The 19463-nt window shown below is 42.8% G+C and overlaps 1 protein-coding gene across 1 annotated transcript in view; it reads right to left on the reverse strand.

Annotated features, from left to right (window-relative positions):
* Positions 1 to 9492: 9492 nt before the first annotated feature.
* Positions 9493 to 19463, reverse strand: part of RPS9 (ribosomal protein S9) — a 30453-nt gene continuing 20482 nt past the window's right edge. Inside the window, exon 2 of the mRNA XM_087691945.1 lies at positions 9493 to 10214. Coding sequence (XP_087548071.1) covers positions 9927 to 10214 — 288 coding nt within the window. The 3' untranslated portion in view covers positions 9493 to 9926. The remainder of the gene's footprint in view (positions 10215 to 19463) is intronic.

Below are 19463 nucleotides of genomic sequence, written 5' to 3' on the forward strand. Positions count from 1 at the left end.
CACAGCTGCTCACATACTATGTGCTCAATGAACTGCTCATGGACAGCAATCTGCAGAACAAGCATTCTTAATTAATTGTAGATGCTGCAGTCCAGCAAGCTTACCATGCCATTTGATGAGGGGGTTTTATGTGTGTTCAATGTGGTGATAGATTCTAGAGAATCCACCAGCTTAATTTTTGAAGGGACACATGGATGGTTCCTGTGGGCTGACTTAAGCTGAGATTGAGTGAAACTTGGAAGTCAAGGGAGAGGTATGTTGACAGTCATTCAGTTGTCCTCTAACTGCAAGTCTTGAAAGGTACACAATTACCAATTGCAGGAGTGCTTTGATTCCAGTAAACCTCCAGCATAATCAAGAGAAGGCTGTATCAAGTTAATACTAGACAACGGCATAAGAGCGGGTCAGCTAGCTTTGATACACATCCTGGAGGCTCACTCAACTGCAGCCACTGAAGCAAAAGATAGACTTGTTCATAATCATCTTATTGAAAGGTGGGGAATCTCTGCATGTATGGCACTCGCAAGACCTAGAAATAAGGATTTAGTGACATGGAGTGCTTCGATTGCAGGCTATGCACACCATAAACTGAGTATGGAGGCCTTAGAACTCTTTGCACAAATGCAAAATGAGGGTCTGCAGTGTGACTCCGCCACGTTTTCTCCTGTTTCAAAAGCATGTTCATACACTGCATCTGTGGAGCTTGCAAGACAAATCCATATCCTTGTAATGTGAATGGCACACAATGTTGTGATATGGAGCTCATTGATTGCAGGGTATGTTTAGAAGGGGCAAACATGAAGCACTTCGAACTTTCCCAGGAGATCCAGCAGGCAGCAAAAACAGTCACATTTGGATGTGTTCTGAGCTTGCAGAAGGATCAGTGTTTTCTCCATTCTTTCTTGGATTGTGGAAAATGGCTCTGCTGCTCACATGTTTTGGGCATCTTGATCATAGGCAGGTATACAAAGATGGGATGTGTGCTCTGTATTTGGAAGAGACTTGTATGACATGACCCTCAGTGAGCATGTCAGGTCATTCACAAAATGGTACTAGAGTTGCTTGGGGATGCTCATCTATAGGTCAAACAAGGCCCTCTTTTAATTGATCCTGAGAGTTTATTACAGCATTGTCTGGGTTAGCAACGATGGTTCCTGTCAACGGGTTTAAGCTGAGATTGAGTGAAACTTGGAGGTTCAAGAGAGCTCATAGCATTGGAAGGATGCTGCCAGTCTATCTGCTGTCTCCCCATTGCAACTCCAGCAACCTTACACAATTACCGAACTTTGAATTGAGGTTCCTAAGATTGAACTACCAGTCTGCCACAAGGAGTGCCTAAAGACTGGACACCTTGGTCTGTTGGGCAGCAACACACTTCACTCCACGCGTTGAGTAATTACATTAAGATAATCAATACAACGGTCAACATGTGCCAGATACAGTAACATCAAAACCAGACCTGTCCGAACGGCAGGGTTAACGCTTCTTACATCAGGACTTCATTTTCTAAATGATTCTGATAAGCCTCAAATATAATTTCTTGCTGCCCAAGGTTATCAGGAATGAATCCCAAAACAAATTTTGATGGGCCTCAAAAAAACCTGTGAAAAGATCAGTGACATAGATACATGCGGGATAGTCAAAACACATGTAAAATGATCAGTCACCATGGAACCCTCGTGCCACAAGTAATTGAATTTCTGCAATGTATGCTTTTGACTATACTAAGAATGCACCACCCTACGCTTCCATGTGCCAACACAATTAGGAGGGTGACTCTCTATGAGAATCTAGCATCTTCTTGGGGTGTCGAGTAGTACTAAATATCCAATGCAAGGTTCTATGCACGTATTGCATCGAGTGATAGCTCAAATGGACTATTTGTGTGCCCAAAAGCAAAGAGACATTCTATTCATATGTATTTCCTTAGAAAAATGTGCATGTGCTCCTTCCATAGGTTAACTATAGGAGCTATTCTTGGGACTTGTCTACAACCACACCATGTAGCATAGTAAATCGATTTGCTTGACAATAAAGGACTTTGGTCTTTGTGACTTGGAGTAATGGCAAAGGTATGTGAGAATTTTTTAGGCAATGGGAAGAAGAACTTTCATAGTTGAAGTGATCAATGCTTCACACATTCCCATCATTACTCCATAGATGTACATGTGGTCATGGATAATTGTCGTGAAAAAATATTCACAAGACAATATAGGTTGCCACCGTATAAAGGCTTTGTTAGAGTGAGCATTTGATATGCTAATGATGAAATAAGATTATGTGATAGCTTTGAGGCAACATGAGGATACTCTCATAGTTGAAGCAATCAATGGTTTCCATCATTACTCCATGGGGGTGAATTTTGAGGCAATAGGAGGAATTGGTTTCATAGTTGAAGCAATCAATAGTTAAGACATCTCCATCACTACACAAGTGTACATGCAGACTATTTCATGGGATATTGATGTGCAAGATAATATATGTTACCTCCATATAAAGGCTAGGGGAGTGAGCATTTGATATGCTAAATGCTAACTCAAGATTCTCCTAAAAAGATATGTTAAGAGTCCAATTCAAGGTTTGACATTCTTCTAAAGAAGGGTGACATAATGGACATGTTGAGCATGGTCATAGCATATGTATTATGGGGATTCATTCATAGCCTTGATGGGGTTCATGAAGTTGACAATTTCAAACAATAGCACAAAGATTTGACGATAAGAAATGTTCATGTTGAAAACGAAATATGTGGAATCCCATCCCAAGGGGTGATAAGTTTGTTGGAATGAGGACAATGTGGATGAGATATTTGCAAAGATTAGGAGCAAGAATTATTCGTAGTGATAGATGAGAGCATAGTAAGTTTTTAAGTGTTAAGAGCTCCTTTAGTGCCACCATAGTCACCATCATGTTCACTTGGAAAATTATAATTATAAAGGCAAGTATATAACCTTTTTAAAGTTGAATTACTATTTTCAATCCCCAAACCTTGTTTTCTTTGGAGTTGAGGTGGCATATCGTCAATCTCTCTCACTTCTCATATAAGGGTTTTAGATTGTTGTGTTGAAGGGATTAACCGACCCTTCCCTCTCACCAAGAAAAGCTTGCAAGGCCAAATAGACGACACATGCATTTCATTGCAACATATAAAGTTTCAACTTGGCTTCAATCTTGATGTTGGCTTGTTTAATACTCAAGCATAGTTGGTTACATTATTGTTTAGACTTGTGGCTATTTTTGTTTTGATTCTTTCATGTTTGGATTTTGTTCCATACCTTGGTTGAGCCTTTCCATGTGGTTTTAAATCTATTGTGACAATTAAAAGCGTTCTTTAAGTGTTGATGGTTGTATTATTGAGAATCTTGCCACACCTTTACCATGTGTTTATGTTGTCCCATTTCTCAACCCCAAAGGTTCTCAAGAAGGGGAAAAATGGTAGGAATCTTGCCACACCTTTACCATGTGTTTATGTTGTCCCATTTCTCAACCCCAAAGGTTCTCAAGAAGGGGAAAAATGGTAGGAGAATCACAGATAGGTCATAGCAAGTGATTGATTGCTTTTGCTCTAGGCATGATAGCATGGCTTGTGGAGGAGCTTGTTGTTAATAACCTAGATGCATGATTATGTGGAAAGCATGTAAATAAACTTCATTTTGGCCATCTAGCTAGACATAGGAATAGTCATTCCATGTGCACACCTTAGATCCAAGAGGTGATCTCTACAATCTATGCATTCTCTAGTTTCCTATTGTATCTGATTGGGCCTCTAATACTACCTCGCCATATATACACAGAAGTATGTGTGCATGTGCATATGTGCAAGGTGGTGAGAGAGAGAGATAGAGAGAGAGAGAGAGAGAGAGAGAGAGAGAGAGAGAGAGAGAGAGAGAGAGAGAGAGAGAGAGCATCTTTAGTTTGTCTACAGTTAGGTCATAGCATGTATTCTCTAGGCTACAAAGTTTCCCTTGTAACCTTTTTTTCACAAATCCTTGATATCAATTATGTTATTTTGTTGTCAAAACCTCTCTTTCAATCGCTCCTTTAAGTGGAGTTAGTGTAAGTACTTGAGATGTATCATTTTGTCCTATGTGCCTTAGGCATCTTGAGGATCTCTCTCTCTCTCTCTCTCTCTCTCTCTCTCTCTCTCTCTCTCTCTCTCTCTCTCTCTCTCTCTCTCTCTCTCTCTCTCTCTCTCTCTCTCTCTCTCTCTCTCTCTCTCTCTCTCTCTCTCTCTCTCTCTCTCTCTCTCTCTCTCTCTCTCTCTCTATTTGCTTATCTCAATTTTGGCTTCGTAAGCAATCCACTATGGCAAGTGCAACTCACAACCAAGAATTTCAAGTTTTACCATGTCAAATATGGAAGATTCATTGTCCATACAACTCTAGGATGCCTGCATTGCTATAATTTGAATAGTAATGACTTGGATGATGTTTGCTAGTCCTAAACTTTAATGAATGATTATAAGTATATGATTGGCTCCTTCATATAGGTTTGGTTGGTACTAGCTTGGTGAGGAAAGAGCAATCAATTTTCCTCTACTTTTTTGTTAATGCCTCTTTACATTTTTCAGAGTGGGGCCACAACTCCAGCTAACCATAAATAACTTCATATGGGATATATGTCATCTATGAACCTATAAATAGCTAGTTGGTTTGCCAATGGACGTGCAACACAATCAATTTCTTAGGGAGCTTGATCTTGTGTCAATTATGATTTTGCTTGGAGAGGGATTTAGAAGAGAACTATAAAGCTATTTAGATTTGAAGAGTCTAGTGTATAAGTGTTAATTTAATTTCTCAAAGGTTATTTCCATTTGTAACCCATGACCTTCACTATCAATGGGCATTTGCTTGTCCATTAAACATTATCCCTAAAGAATGTCATTTTCTTTATAATAGGCTAAATAGCTTATTGTGGCATTACATACTAATACAATCATTGAGAAAGCTTTGGATTGTTACTTGTTTAGGTAAACAATTGGCTAGCAAGTGAGCACTTAACATGCACCCAATCATTTGATTCTCCGATGAGTAGCTCCATGTTGTGATTAAATATTGATAGAAAGGATCCCCATGTGCTACCATGCCTTCCAAAACCTTCTCATTCCACCAGCCTATCCTTTTCGATGCCTTGGATAGGTGACCAGTGCTTGAAATAAGAGAATGGAAATAAAAGTCACCATAGGGATTTCAATTGAAAAGGTCCAAAATCTCATCAAACCTTGTCATTGAACAACGTTATCATGCTTGATTTTTAGGATCATCCATGGACTTCTCTGCATTTGGATAAGTTTTAAGAAAGACTTGACATTTGAAAAATAACAAGGGTGTACCCAAGGCTTGAACTCGCACCCATGTACACACACACATCTTCAAACCACTTAAGCTACGACGCAAGTTTGTACTACTTTACTTAATGATTCTACACCATCTCATGAGAGGACGAAATTGGGGTCAATTGTGGATTGTCTTGTATAGATGTTGCTTACGTTGTATATCACATACATCCATTGTGAATGTTAAACTTGTTAAGGAATAGAATATAACTATGCTATTTGGCCCTAGTAACTTAACATATGTCAGTATCTGTTAGTATCATGATGTTGTAGGATGCACCAAACCATTCTCTCCTAGATATGTTGAAGATTGATTAATGTAGTGGATAGAGTGCTTGTCAAGCTAACATTAAGTTTTGTTTTTGTTTTTTGAGTCGAGTGCCCTATCAAGATCAAAGGTGGAACCTTGTTCCACTAACTTGTATGCAAGGGCCTCTGTATATGTTGCACTTTTGCTACTTATGAGAAGCTCCTTGGGAGACTTAGGTAGTGTTGGACCCTCACTAGTTGAAATTGACAATCTTGGTAAGTTTCATAGAGGGAGGCGCCAATCTTGTTTGCCACATAATTTTCCTCTCGATTGAAGTTTAGAACTTTTGAAGATATAACCTAGCACTATGAGCTTTTATCATCAAGGGCATGTCATTTGTTTGATAAGAAACTACTAGGTAGTAAGGAGGAAAAGATGGGAAAACAGTTCACTCAACTTGGAACATTGGGAAGGCACCTAGTACCTTAGTGTTGGACCCTCACTAGTTGAGGCCACCAATCCTAGCATGTTTTGTAAAGAGAGGCACCACTCTTGTTCACCACATAATTTACCTCAATGGAAGTTTAGAAATTTTGAAGATATAACCTAGCACTATGAGTTTTTATCATCAAGGGGATGCCATTCATTTAATAAGAAACTACCAGGTAGTAAGGACGAAAAGATGGGAAAACAATTCACTCAACTTGAATATGATGTTTGGTTTTATTGTTAGGGCGCCATCTTGTTTATATTGTTGAATTTCACTAGTTGCGTACCATCTTGTTTACATATGTTTTTATGATATTCTTTACATGCACATGCCATAATGTTCTTTCTCTTAACAATTCTAAATATCAAAGATGTTACTTGGATAGAAATTGTCCTGAACAGGAAAGCCATGCATTGAGGTGTAACACAAAAAGAATGGGAAAAGGAGAAAGAGGACTATAATAAAGGGAAAAACGCACTTATTTTATTTGGTATTGCAAGCCATTGACTTTACTCAACTTGCTTAATTTTTAACATTTTCTTTTCTTAGCCCATCATTTGGCAAGATCATAGCACTTTGTTCATTGGGCCTAAGTGCAACTTGTTTCCTTGGTGAATCCATAGAAAATAGCTATGCTTTCGTTTTTATCTTCCTCCTCATCTAGTTTCCTATATACCATATTCTAAGCATCTTGAATGCATACACAAATGCATGCCATTATGTATGCCATTCAACACAATGAAACAAGTTCCAATTGGAGAACTCGTGCTGCTTGGAAAGTCTTTGTAATAACCATTTTAAAGTTAGTATGTTTCTAAAAGTAGTATTTTACATGTAAACATGGCCTAATGTGAGAGTGCACTTGTATACCTACATGATATGATTGACATGAGAGTGTGCTTGTTTATATGTGTTGGCATCACATGACCATTGATTGATTATGGAAGCAAGGCATTTATGTTGCATCCTCTTGAGGAAAAAACACATTTATATTACAAAGTGTAGCATGTGATTGAGATCTCATAAAGTGTTTGCAAACATGAAACAAAAGCACTTTTAGCAAGTCTATGTTTGTTTGTGCACACGTGTGTGTGTGTGGGTGTAAAGGTGGATCTAGACATGGAGATGGACGAGTCGAACAGATGGAAGTCTAGGCTTTGGAAGGTTTTGACGTATCTCACACACTACAAGAAATGCTTACTATTAAACCCAATGTGTAGCATGTGCATGTGGCACAAATTATGGCTTATAAAAGTTCTTTGGTATAGTATCCTTGGCAACTACTAAAAACAAAAAACAAAAGCACAAATTCCTTCAAAATGACTTCAAATGCAAATAAAATTAGACACTACACAACAATAAGGTGCAACTGCAAATAGATGTTGAGAAGGCATTCAACACAATGAATTGCAAATACTCGCGTGATGGGGAAGATGGGCTTCAATCATAATATTTACCATCCTACATACTCTTCTAGCTAATGCACAAGCATACATTGCATTTAATGGCTCCATGCTTCAACTATTCAAGATTAGAAGAGGGGTTCAATCACGCTATCCCCTTAGCCCACTGTTGTTTGTTATTACAACTCATCCACTATTTTGCCACATGGAAAAAATGTCGAAGGAGTGCAAGCTAGGGGGAATCAAGTATAAAGGGAAGCAAACCACGCACCAAAGCTTCCCAAATGACTTATAATGATTTTCAAGGTAAGGAAATCAAATTAGGAGAGAGCCATGGCAAATCTCAAACTATATGAAAATGCAAGTCCTGAAGTCAAATCTTCACAAATCTTACTTGATGAGTGCTACGGAAGAATCCCTCAAGAGGACGGGAAATTTGTTTTAGGAGCAACGTACTGAGACTTCTAGGGTAACCCATATAGAGATTGTCCATTGTAGAAACAAGAATCTATGTTCCACTTGGAATTTGACTCGCATGGATTTGTTCAACACTGCAAAAAAAAATTTCAAGGTTAAATCTCATGGATTTGTAGTAGGTATCCCCTCTTCATGGAGACATGTCTTATCCAAAACTAGGCAAAGACAAAACTTGAAGCAATCAAGCAAGATAATGTTTCATAGCTCTAGGGGCATGGTCTACCACTTGCGAATATGCTTGGGAAATTTCTTTGGCTCGAAAAGGCTTCAATAGAATGCACAATTGGTTTAATGATGACAACTCCTTAAAAGTTTATCTTTTAAATTTGGTAGGAAACACCCCTTTTCAAAGCACATAAGCTCACATGGGATTGGATGGCTAACATATCAAACCTCCCTAGAGGCCTCTCTTTAGGAGAGTCCATGGAAATTCTCGCATATAATTAGGATGGGAGAAGTCCTAGAGGCACTAAGCACAATTGGAGTGGAGTGTCATGTTCAAAGAAATCATTGGTCAATAGAGTCAACAAGCTCTAGGGGTAAACTTTACCCCCATCAAACTGGAACAACATACCACATTATCTAGTATCTTAAAATTCCTCTAAAAGATCAAGCTTTTCCTCGGAGTGATTATTAGATCATTGATTATAGCAAAATTGATGGGAAGACACTAGCTCGTAACTAGAGTCTTCCACTGTGATGTAGAGATGCAAAGCACATGCTTTGGGATGGATGCATTGCTATTGCAACTTGGAGTTTTTTTAATGAATATACAAATCAACAACAATAGTAACTTCATCTTATTGCTTTGTATTTTTGGGAACACAATATTAGGGGGAAATGCAAGATCTTAGCCCTACATACTCTTATAGTACTTACCATACAAGGAAGTTGGGACAACAAAAACAAGTTCCAATTACAAGGCACTCAAAAGGAGGTGGAACGGGCATCAATGAAAGGTAAGCTTGAAATTATTGGTATGCAACTAGGATAGTTGGCAAACTGGACAAAAGGGATTGTCCAAGTTGGGTTCTATATTAAACTAGACTATGCACTAAATTGTATTTTGTGACAATTTTTTTGTTCACAATAATCATCTATTTGCATCTAAAATTCTAAATCAACATTTAAAGACAATTGGCAATTTTCTATATCAACACAACCACAATCCATCCACCCATAGTTCTTCAATTTGAGCATCCAATTATGAATCCCACTTGTATTTTTCTATGATATGTGTGGTCGACATTCTTATGATTTCAGCATCCAATTATGAATCCCATGTGTGTTGTTCCTAAACATGTGTGATTGACATCACATTCTGCTCAGAAACTCAGAAGAACTTCAGATTTTACCTCAGATTTTTACCTTGGATGTGTGTGTGTGTGTGTGTGGCATTTACATCCTGCTTAGAAACTCAAAACAACTTCAGATTTTACCTTAGAATTTTCAACACCTGGTAGATATTTAACATATTGAAGCCTTGTTAACAAAAAGAACCCTTCCAAAGAGATGGAGGCTCACATAGTTTCTCACCGAGAAAACAGAGATGTGCATCTTCCCTTCCATATCATTCCCCAAGAAAGCTCAAGTTTTTTAGAAATTGGGACTTAAGCTACAAACTTGGATTTGTGAAAGGTTTTGCTCTCACTAGGAGTCTATGAGACTCAAAATCCACTTACTTGAGGGCAAGGGACATTGACGTCAGGGTGGTGCCTTGATCATCCACTTGGACTTTATTCAAAGTCAGGAAATTGAAAAGACTCCGATGTATATTACGAGGTTAAGAACTGGAGGAAGTGAAATATGGCACTAATCAAGCGATAAGAGTTGACTAATTTGCAAAGCCTTACATTCATTCCTGTGACAGGGAAGGTAAAAGAGCTCTCTCTCTCTCTCTCTCTCTCTCTCTCTCTCAACAGAGAATTTCTGTGTAAAGAAAACAAGAAACGAAAGACGGAACTGGCTTGTTCAACGTTTGGAGTACTGAGGAGCCTTGCGAGCCTTATGCAAGCCTGCCTTTTTCCTCTCCACGGCCCTTGGATCTCGCGTCAGCATCCCTAGCTTCTTCAAAGGATCCCTATTGGCTGGGTTGGCCTTGCAGAGTGCTCGTGAGATTCCCAACAATATCGCCTGAGCCTGGCCTGACAGCCCCCCTCCTTCGGCCTTCACTATCACATCATATTTGCTTTCATAACCCAGGCTCACAAGCGGATATTTCACATACTGCAGCCACAAAGGATTTCCCTGCAGATACTCCTGCCAAACCCACCATAGGCATACCAGTTTTCAGAGCTGATTATTACCGAAACCACACTCAAGCAACTTTTTTTAGAAACAAACCAACTCAAGCAGTCAAGACACAAATAACACAATCTTTTGGGCAATAAGAACCGAACCCATTGCATTTCCAAAAACGAAGCTTCAAAACTTTCAAACAGTTTTCCAAGATAGCCGTGTAAAGCTATGTCACAGACCCTACAAAAAAGTGATACAACTTGATACAGGATCATCATCAAAAGATCATCAACTGGTCAAGAAATAAGGGCAGGTGTAGACTACTCTACTATGAAGACTTACTGCAGACTCCAACTGGTCAAGATATAAGAGCAAGTGTAGACTAGCTCTACTGTGAAGACTTACTGCAGAGTCCAAATTGAACCACCAAGTAGCCCTAGTCACTCAAGGGACACAAGGCTGTAACTAATGCTGTGGGCACCCATTTTAGACATCCAGGGATGTAGCAATCCAATGATCTTCAACCCATATGCAAGGACCCATTGCCACAAAATGTCCAAATGGCAAAAAGCAAAGTCATTTGGTAATCTGCCTTATGTTAAGCCTAAAATTACTCTCAAATTATGGGCTATACTCTTCGGCTCTTGTATAGAGCCAAATATAGGAATTCTTGATAAATTGTTCAAAAGACAAGATTCAAGAATTTTGGTAAGATGATTGGCTCAAAAAAGTTCTATAGAAGGTACCCATGGGGCTGACCACTTTCCATCCCTGAACGTGTCCCTTGGCATCACTTTCTTTGCCAGCTCACAATCATGTTTGGCATAACCAACAGCCTATCTGCGTTCAGACCTCATTAGCATCCTGCTGCCAGCCATCATCACCTTCATCAGAACATGCCAGAGACAAGTGCCTGCTATTCAATGTTGCTGTTGATCATCACCTTGATGCTATTTAATGTTGCTGTTGATCCATCCTTTGGTTTCTGCTCCAGCCTTACATTTCACTCCAGAGCTGCCAGAAGTCTCCCAGACAGTTGCGTCTTTACAGGCTGCCCCTGCCAGCTCCTGAAGCCATCATCTATTGCTGCATTTGAAAGCCTTCGTATTCATTGTTGCCCCTGGACTGGCAGTTTACACTGCTCTCCTCACCCTTGGCACACTCTGGACATCAGGACACTGCTGCAATTTGAACTTGGCATTGGTCTTCTCAGCCTTGACATTCTCTACTGACCCCCGATTGCTGTGTTTTACTGTGTGTTGCAGTCATCACTGCTACCGGGCTCTCTACATCAGCTCCAGTCAAGTTTGGTATTTGCTATGTTCAGGATCTGTCAAAGTACGATAGACTCCATCAGCATCCCTAAGCCCGCTCCAGTTGGCCAGCCCTACACTCATTGAACATTCCTTGTATCACATACCTCACATAGTTGGTTGGTTGATTGAGCTCATTCCTTCATACGCTCATTTCTTCATCTCATTTCATTTCTAAGTTCATTTGTTAGTTGTGTGGTTGTCAATGCATCATGTTTTTTGTGCAAACCCTGGTGTATCCTTACATGATATCAGAGCAAGATGCTCTTGTAGAGTAACCTAAGCAATTATTAGATTTGGGTTTTACAAGGGCACATATGGACTGACTTGTAATGTCCCAATCTTCCTCACAAAGGTACTCATCTGCAGATCAGAACCCTCTTAACCAGTTTCCCCATCCTTAAAGGCTGAGGGAGTGGTATTTTCAGAGATATACCCATCCATCACTTTCAAGAGGCATGGATCCTCTCCATATTCCTTCAAAAAGACCATCTCAGTCAAGGCAACCAGCTATCTACGATGGACACCTCTCAATTGGTAAAGAACCTACCATCAAGGGAACAACTGGCAGGTTCCAATACATCTTTTCATTTGTATTTACCAGGCTCTCTTTCTGATGGTCCTAAAATGGAGGTATTGGCTGTATTCCACCACAAAGACCCAGACCTTAATCATAGCACTCATTTAGGTTCATTCGCATCTCATAGCCTGAGTTTAGCAGTAGATCCACTCTTGCATCGGTTCATTTATATCTCCTCGAATAGATTAAGCCACTTTCCCTACTATAGGATCATCTATGTTACCACAGGTGGGTTTATAAAATAGACCTTCAATAAACCCAAATGGCAGTAGAAACCTAATAACAGACACACTTATAGATCAGCAAGCAAATTAACTGACAAATGGCAGCAAGAATGCTCCTGCTCATGCCCAATGACATCTGTTGGCCACAACCATGGCACCCCTTGTGGTATTTGTTAAAGTTGTTGAAGAGATTGGACTTGACCATTTACAAATGATCGATCCTCGTGATCAGCCAGCAACCCGAATAACACACACCATGAACTACCAGCGAGTTCCAGCCCTAAATGAAGGGATAAAGAATCCCTATCAAATGCAGTCCTTTAGGCCTACCATGCATCTCCTTGACATTCCCAAGCCTTTCACGCTCACACTTGCTTTGCAACAAACCTGTCCAGAAGTGTTGTGGATAAAGAGACAGCATACACAAGTTGATCACTATGCATGTTGATCTACTATTCCAACAAGATTCAGGTACATGCCACGATGCTGTCCAGGCCTGGCATGGGTGCTGTACAAGCATTCTCCATAGCTGAAATGAAGAAAATCAGTCCCAAGGCCTGCAATTCTGCTGCAGCCAATTTGTGAGAGTTGAAAGAAAACAAATAAAGTCAAACAATAGCAAGTCTATTGTTCCATAAGCTCTCTATGCTGAAAATCCCACAAGCTCATTCTTAGGACTGCTTGATTCATAAGTGAGCTGCTCACTAGATCGGACTCAAACTTGATCTCCTAAGGTTCAAACTCCCAATCTGATTAAAGTTTCACAAAGCACACTTGGGGTAAGCTTGTCCCAAGCTTGAAACAAGTCCTGCAAGGCCTTGGAGTGGACTGGACCTTGACCTGCTCTTATCTTGTGCCTTCGTCCTTCATTACCAAAAAAAAGTTTCCTCGAGCCAAGAGCTAGCCCTTCCATGAAAGACCCCACTCCTCTCCTCCCCTCCCCCTCAAAAAAACCCCACTCCACACAACTCTCCTATGGCATGGCTAGAGATGCCAAAATTTAGATCTAGTTTGTCAATCTAAGTTTTAAATTTAATTTTGGTGACATTTACCCCTCTTGCAACATAGCAATCATTTAGATCTAGTTTGTCAATCTAAGTTCATTAATTAAATTTAATTTTCTCATTTTGGTGACATTTCCTCCTCTTGCAACATAGCGATCATCCTTAATTGCATTGCATTCACTTAGGATCTAATAAGGCATGTATGTGACAAGATGACCCATGTGCAAGAATGTCTACTACCTTACCATAGCATGTCACATAACAAAAGCCAAACATATGTGACACACTAGAATGCCTTCGGGTCAAGAAACAACATTTGCCGTGAATCTACCATATCACCCTCTTGTTAGAGTGATGCAATGCGGAAGCGAATGACCGTGACAAAGAGTGAACGGAGAGAGAAGAGAGAGCAAAAAGAGAGAGTGAAATGCAGAAAATATGCAGTGAAGAATGCTGTATAAGGATGCAGAATTATACACGGGTGTAGAGAGAATATCTGCGTATGTCTCTGCATTGAGGACCTCAATCTCCATCAGCCTAAGTGCTGTCTCCATCACCAGCAGGCTGAAATCTGTCAAATACAAGTAATGAAGTCTGCCGGAAACTGAGCCTTAAAAAAGCTGAAAAGAATGCCTCGAAAATGCCCAAAAAAGGAAGGTTGGCTGCAGCCGGCGACAGTTCGTCGACTGCTGCCACGGGGCAAAACTTGTGAGAGTGCGCAACGGAAGAAGAACGCGAACACAGAGGAGGAGAGAGAGACAGCAGAAAATGAAGGAAGAAAATCTGCACTGACTGAAATGAATGCTGAAAACCTGAAATGGACTGATCAGTCCCTGCACGCAGCCCGAAGCGTCAGTGAGGGCATCAGATCAGGCTGATAACGATGGCAGCACCACCACGGAGGAGAAGGATGTTGGAGTGTGCACCTGCTGAAGAGGAAGGTGACTGAGAGATATAATCTGCCAAGTGTGGGGGGCTGGCTATATATAGCCAAAAGAGCCCAAAACTGGCCGACCTGCCCCAGGGGCCCTAAATACTGGGCCGACTGCATTTAATGCAGTCGCAAAATGCTGACGTGGCACATCTGGGGCCAGAAAATCCCAAAACAGGGGGACAATACCTGGCAGGTGTGAACAGCCTGGGAAATGCAGAAACTGCCCTAAAAATGCACACTGGATCCCGACAAATAAAGGGAATGCATAGAAATGCAAACTGACAGCCAGTCGAGAGTGACTAGCCTCCTCCATCAAAACACATGACAGACATGTCAGAGCTCCTAATGTCCTCGTCTGACTCAGACTGAGGCTCACAAGCAGGAGATGACAAGGCATGACAAACATGACTGCTAACACCCCCTCTCAGATCCTGGATGTGGCTGAAGGCCGAAGAAGAAATGGATCCGGGGATGGCAAGAGGAAAGCCAATGCCGATGAAGTCCGTCGAAGTAGACTGCCGCTGAAGGAGCTCCTCACGATCCTGGAAAGCCCCCTCTAAAACACTAGGGGCCAGGGAATCCACAGCCGCATCACCGATATCGTCCCCCTCTGAAAGGGATGGGGGGTACGAGGGAACCACGGAAGGAGAAGGTGGGGGATGGGAAGGAACCTGTGGAATAGAAGGTGCACAAGCGGGAACGGGTGTAGCAATAGACTGCCTCGGAGGACCCTGCATCAAAGAAGGGGAATGGAGCCTGTAAAGCCCGCTCTCCTGCCAACCTGTAGATAAGACAGCTCCTGTAAAAGAATCCTCAATAACAACGGCATGCTCGGTGAAAATCACTCGTGTGCCAAGCCTCGTAAGGCCATAAACTGAGAGGAGTGAAAGGCCCAAGTCCGGAACATGTAGGGCCTGTGAAAGGAAGCTCGTAGGTCGGTCTGTAAACAAAGGCAATGTGCCAACACCACTAATAGGCACCGATAAAATGTCACCAACAGTGACTGAACCCTCTGATGGACGGAGATCCTGTAACAAATCACCTCGGGGAGTCATATGACTCGAAGCACCACTGTCCACTAACCAAGGCTGCGCAGAAGACACTGCAGCCACGGAAGAAGGATCCTCCTCCAAAGCATGGATATGAAGGAACACTGACTCATGGGTAACAGCTGGTGTAGAGGTAGAAGAAGGCTCCGAGGTAGATCCACCCTTCGCTCCCGGACGAAGGTGAGGGTACTTCTTCCAACATTTATCCTCCGGATGTGTCCCTTTCCCACAGTGTGGGCACTTCGGTCTCTCTGAATCTGAGTCAGAGCCTAAAGAACTGTCCTTCTTCTTAGCCTTTGACTTCGTCTTCTTCTTCTATCCTCCGGAACCTGCAACAAAGGCTCTAGTGGAGTCGGATCCACTAGCACTGACCTCTCTGAGTCGCTCGTCATGCTCCAAGACAAGCGGGGAGAGCTCCTCCCATAGAAGCTTCTCACGGGTCGTCGATGTAAGAAGGCTGGTGTAGAAGACATCAAACCGAGGCGATGGCAACTGAGTCAAGAGAATCATGGCCATATCTTCAAAAGATATCGTCCGACCGAGGGAGGCAAGCTCATCCCTCATATCCTGTAGTCTGTTGATGTGGTCCTTCATAGAAGGGCTCTCATCAAGAGAGAGCATCCGCAACTTCTTTTCGAGAGAAATCCGGTGGGCAAACGTCTTTTACTGATAGAGAGACGCTAGCTTCTGCCACACGTCTGCTGCAGTCTTCAACCTATGAACATGAACAAGGACAGAATCCTGCAAACTCAGAAAGAGAAAAGATCGGGCTCTAGAATTGAGCCGATCCCATAAGGCTGCGCGATCCAGAGATGTCCCATCTACGGGATCCACCATAGGCCGGGGAATAGGAACAGAAATAAGCTCCCAAAGGTCGAAGGAGTCCAAAATACACTCCACCTTGCAGGACAATAGAGAAAAGTTGGAGCCATCCAACCGGTCCTCTTTGGGCAGCTGAGGAAGTACGGGTACCTATACAGGGGGTACCAAAGGCTGCATCGTCGGCCCACTGGAAGGGGCTCGCCGAGATACATGAATAGAAGGGGGACGGGAAAGAGGAATAGACTCCAGACGACGGTCCTCGTGATAGAAATCACGCCTCCGTTCAGATGAATGTCGAGACAAAAGCTCATCATCTGAGTCATCAAAACCTGTAAACTGATGATAAGACATCTTCTAAATCTGCAAAACACCAAACACCAAAGAAAACTGTGCCGATGCCGAAGAATGACCACCAGAAGGGTCACCAACCACCAGAAGAACCACCAAACTCCAGGAAATCAGGTCACCTATCACCAGGAGGTGAAAACGCAGCTGTGTAGGGCACAAAATCCGTAGGGAAAGTTGCCAGGCACCAAAACGCAGCCAAGAAGAGAAGCGCCAGCTGGAGATGAGCCGCCAGGAGGGAAAACAACCACCTTGGATGCAAAACGCAGCCTGTAGTGGAGTCGCCCAGCTGAAGAGAAGGCCGCCCAGCTGAAAACGCAAGTAGACAGGGGCTGGTTGATGACGTGGCAGCCTCTGGAAGGGGCTGAGGCAGCAAACGCAAATGTATAGACCACCTGGAGGGGCCGCCTGGCTGTTGGAGAGAAGGGGGGCAGCAACAGATGATAGGTGTGGTGTCTCTCCAGTCGATGAAGACCTCCGTGCTCTCAGTTTGGCGATGATACCATGTGAGAGTGCGCAACGGAAGAAGAACACGAACACAGAGGAGGAGAGAGAGACAGCAGAAAATGAAGGAAGAAAATCTGCACTGACTGAAATGAATGCTGAATACACTGAAATGGACTGATCAGTCCCTGCACGCAGCCCGAAGCGTCAGTGAGGGCATCAGATCAGGCTGATGGCGATGGCAGCACCACCATGGAGGAGAAGGATGTCGGAGTGTGCACCTGCTGAAGAGGAAGAAGACTGAGAGATATAATCTGCCAAGTGTGGGGGGCTGGCTATATATAGCCAAAAGAGCCCAAAACTGGCCGACCTGCCCCAGGGGCCCTAAATACTGGGCCGACTGCATTTAATGCAGTCCGACTGCATTAAATGCAGTCGCAAAATGCTGACGTGGCACATCTGGGGCCAGAAAATCCCAAAACAGGGGGACAATACCTAGCAGGTGTGAACAGCCTGGGAAATGCAGAAACTGCCCTAAAAATGCACACTGGACCCCGACAAATAAAGAGAATGCATAGAAATGCAAACTGACAGCCAGTCGAGAGTGACTAGCCTCCTCCATTAAAACACATGACAGACATGTCAGAGCTCCTAATGTCCTCGTCTGACTCAAACTGAGGCTCACAAGCAGGAGATGACAAGGCATGACAAACATGACTGCTAACAAAACTGCCATGTGGCACTGCTGATGTGGCATGGAGCTGACTCTTTACACCCCCTCTCAAATCCTAGACAAGGCAGTAGATGTAGGGATCTGTAATGTCCATGAAGTAAAGCCTAGGGAAGTGCCTTCATAAACAAATCTCCAAGATTGTCTGGAGTCTTACAATACTCCACATCAATGGTCACATCCAAAAGCTTCTCCCTGATGAAGTGATACTGGATCTCTATGTGCTTCGTCTGGGCATGGAATACGTTCCGTAACAAGGCAATGCAACTCTCATTGTCGCACCGCAAGATAGTAGGACAAGTCTAGGGGTAGCCAAGCTCCTCCAACCACCGTCGAAGCCACACAGCCTCACATGTGGTAGAAGACGCAGCCCAATACTCTACCGCAATCAAAGATAGGGCTACCGTGGGCTACTTCTTGCTACTCCAAGAGATAGCACCAACACCCACGGTAAAACAATAACCTATAGTAAACCGCCTATGATCCACATTGCCAGCCCAATCTAAATCACTCCAGTCTGCAAGAACAAGATCAAAAGCACTTGTACCTGTTGGATAATGAATCCCTAAGTCAGAGGTCCCCCTCACATACCATAGTATCCTCTAAGCAGCCTGCCAATGTACCTATTGAGGCACACTCATGAACCCAGCCAAGAGACCTACAACAAAACATGGTCAACCCGTGTATTGAGGAGCCAAATCAATGAGCCGATCAGCGGAGGTAGCGAGAAGCATCTGCCAAAGGAGAATCTCTCTGTGAAGTGGCCTTCCAATTCGGATCCATAGAAGTAGAAATGGACCAACAATCCTCCATCTCAAAAGTCACCAAGAGCTCCTATACACATCTCTGCTGAGAGATGAAAATCCCCCTCTAAGACTGAAAAATCTCATGGCCCAAAAAGAAATGGAGAAGTCCTAAATCCGTCATCTCAAACTTCTCGTATAGGGCTACCTTCGTCTCTTCAACCTTCTAGGTATGAGCACTTGCAATAATCAAGTCATCAACATACAAAACAAATAACACACGACCACCCTCGGAAGTGTGCACATAAAGCTATGGATTGGCCCTAGAATGCTGATATCCCAACTTGGCCTAGAGAAACGCGTCAATCTTCTCGTTCCAAGCACGTAGAGCCTGCTTCAAGCCATACAAGGCCTTCTTTAACATCTAAACCTGCCCATCTAAAGAACCAATCTAGGAGGCTGCTTTACATAGATCTCTTCCTTCAAATCACCATTCAAGAAGGCCGACTTCACATCCAACTGAAAAACAAGCCATCTCCTATGGCCAGCCAAGGCAAGAACAGCACGAATAGTCGCCATGCGAGCTGTAGGGGCAAAAGTATCATGGAAGTCTACACCTGGGCGCTATGCAAAACCTTTAGCAACAAGGCGGGCCTTGTGCTTGTCTAAGGAGTCATCATTATGGTACTTGATCTTGAAGACCCATTTGGCACCAATCACCTTCTTATGAGAGGGAGGAGGCACAAGGAACCAAGTGCCATTCCGCTCAATAGCCTCCAACTCGGCTTCCATCGCCTTCCACCAATGATCAAACTACATAGCCTCCTTCACTAATATAGCCTCTCTATCCTGCATAACATGGGACGTCAAACAAAAGTTAGAGCAAACAAGCTCCGTAGTATGTGACCGGTGCCTCTATGACCGCCGCGGTCCATCCTACGGTTCCCACTCCTCAAGGACCCCCTCAATCCGTGAATCTCGAAGGGTGTCACGGGCCCAACGAGAAGAAGGCCGAATCTCGCCTCGATACTCTCCATCCACTGAAAACTTAGGTACATCCGCCGTGGCGAGATCTCCACTCG

This window comes from Lygodium microphyllum, chromosome 13, assembly GCF_053477565.2.
Source record: "Lygodium microphyllum isolate KBCC chromosome 13, Lygodium_microphyllum_v1.1.10, whole genome shotgun sequence".
NCBI lineage: Eukaryota > Viridiplantae > Streptophyta > Polypodiopsida > Schizaeales > Lygodiaceae > Lygodium > Lygodium microphyllum.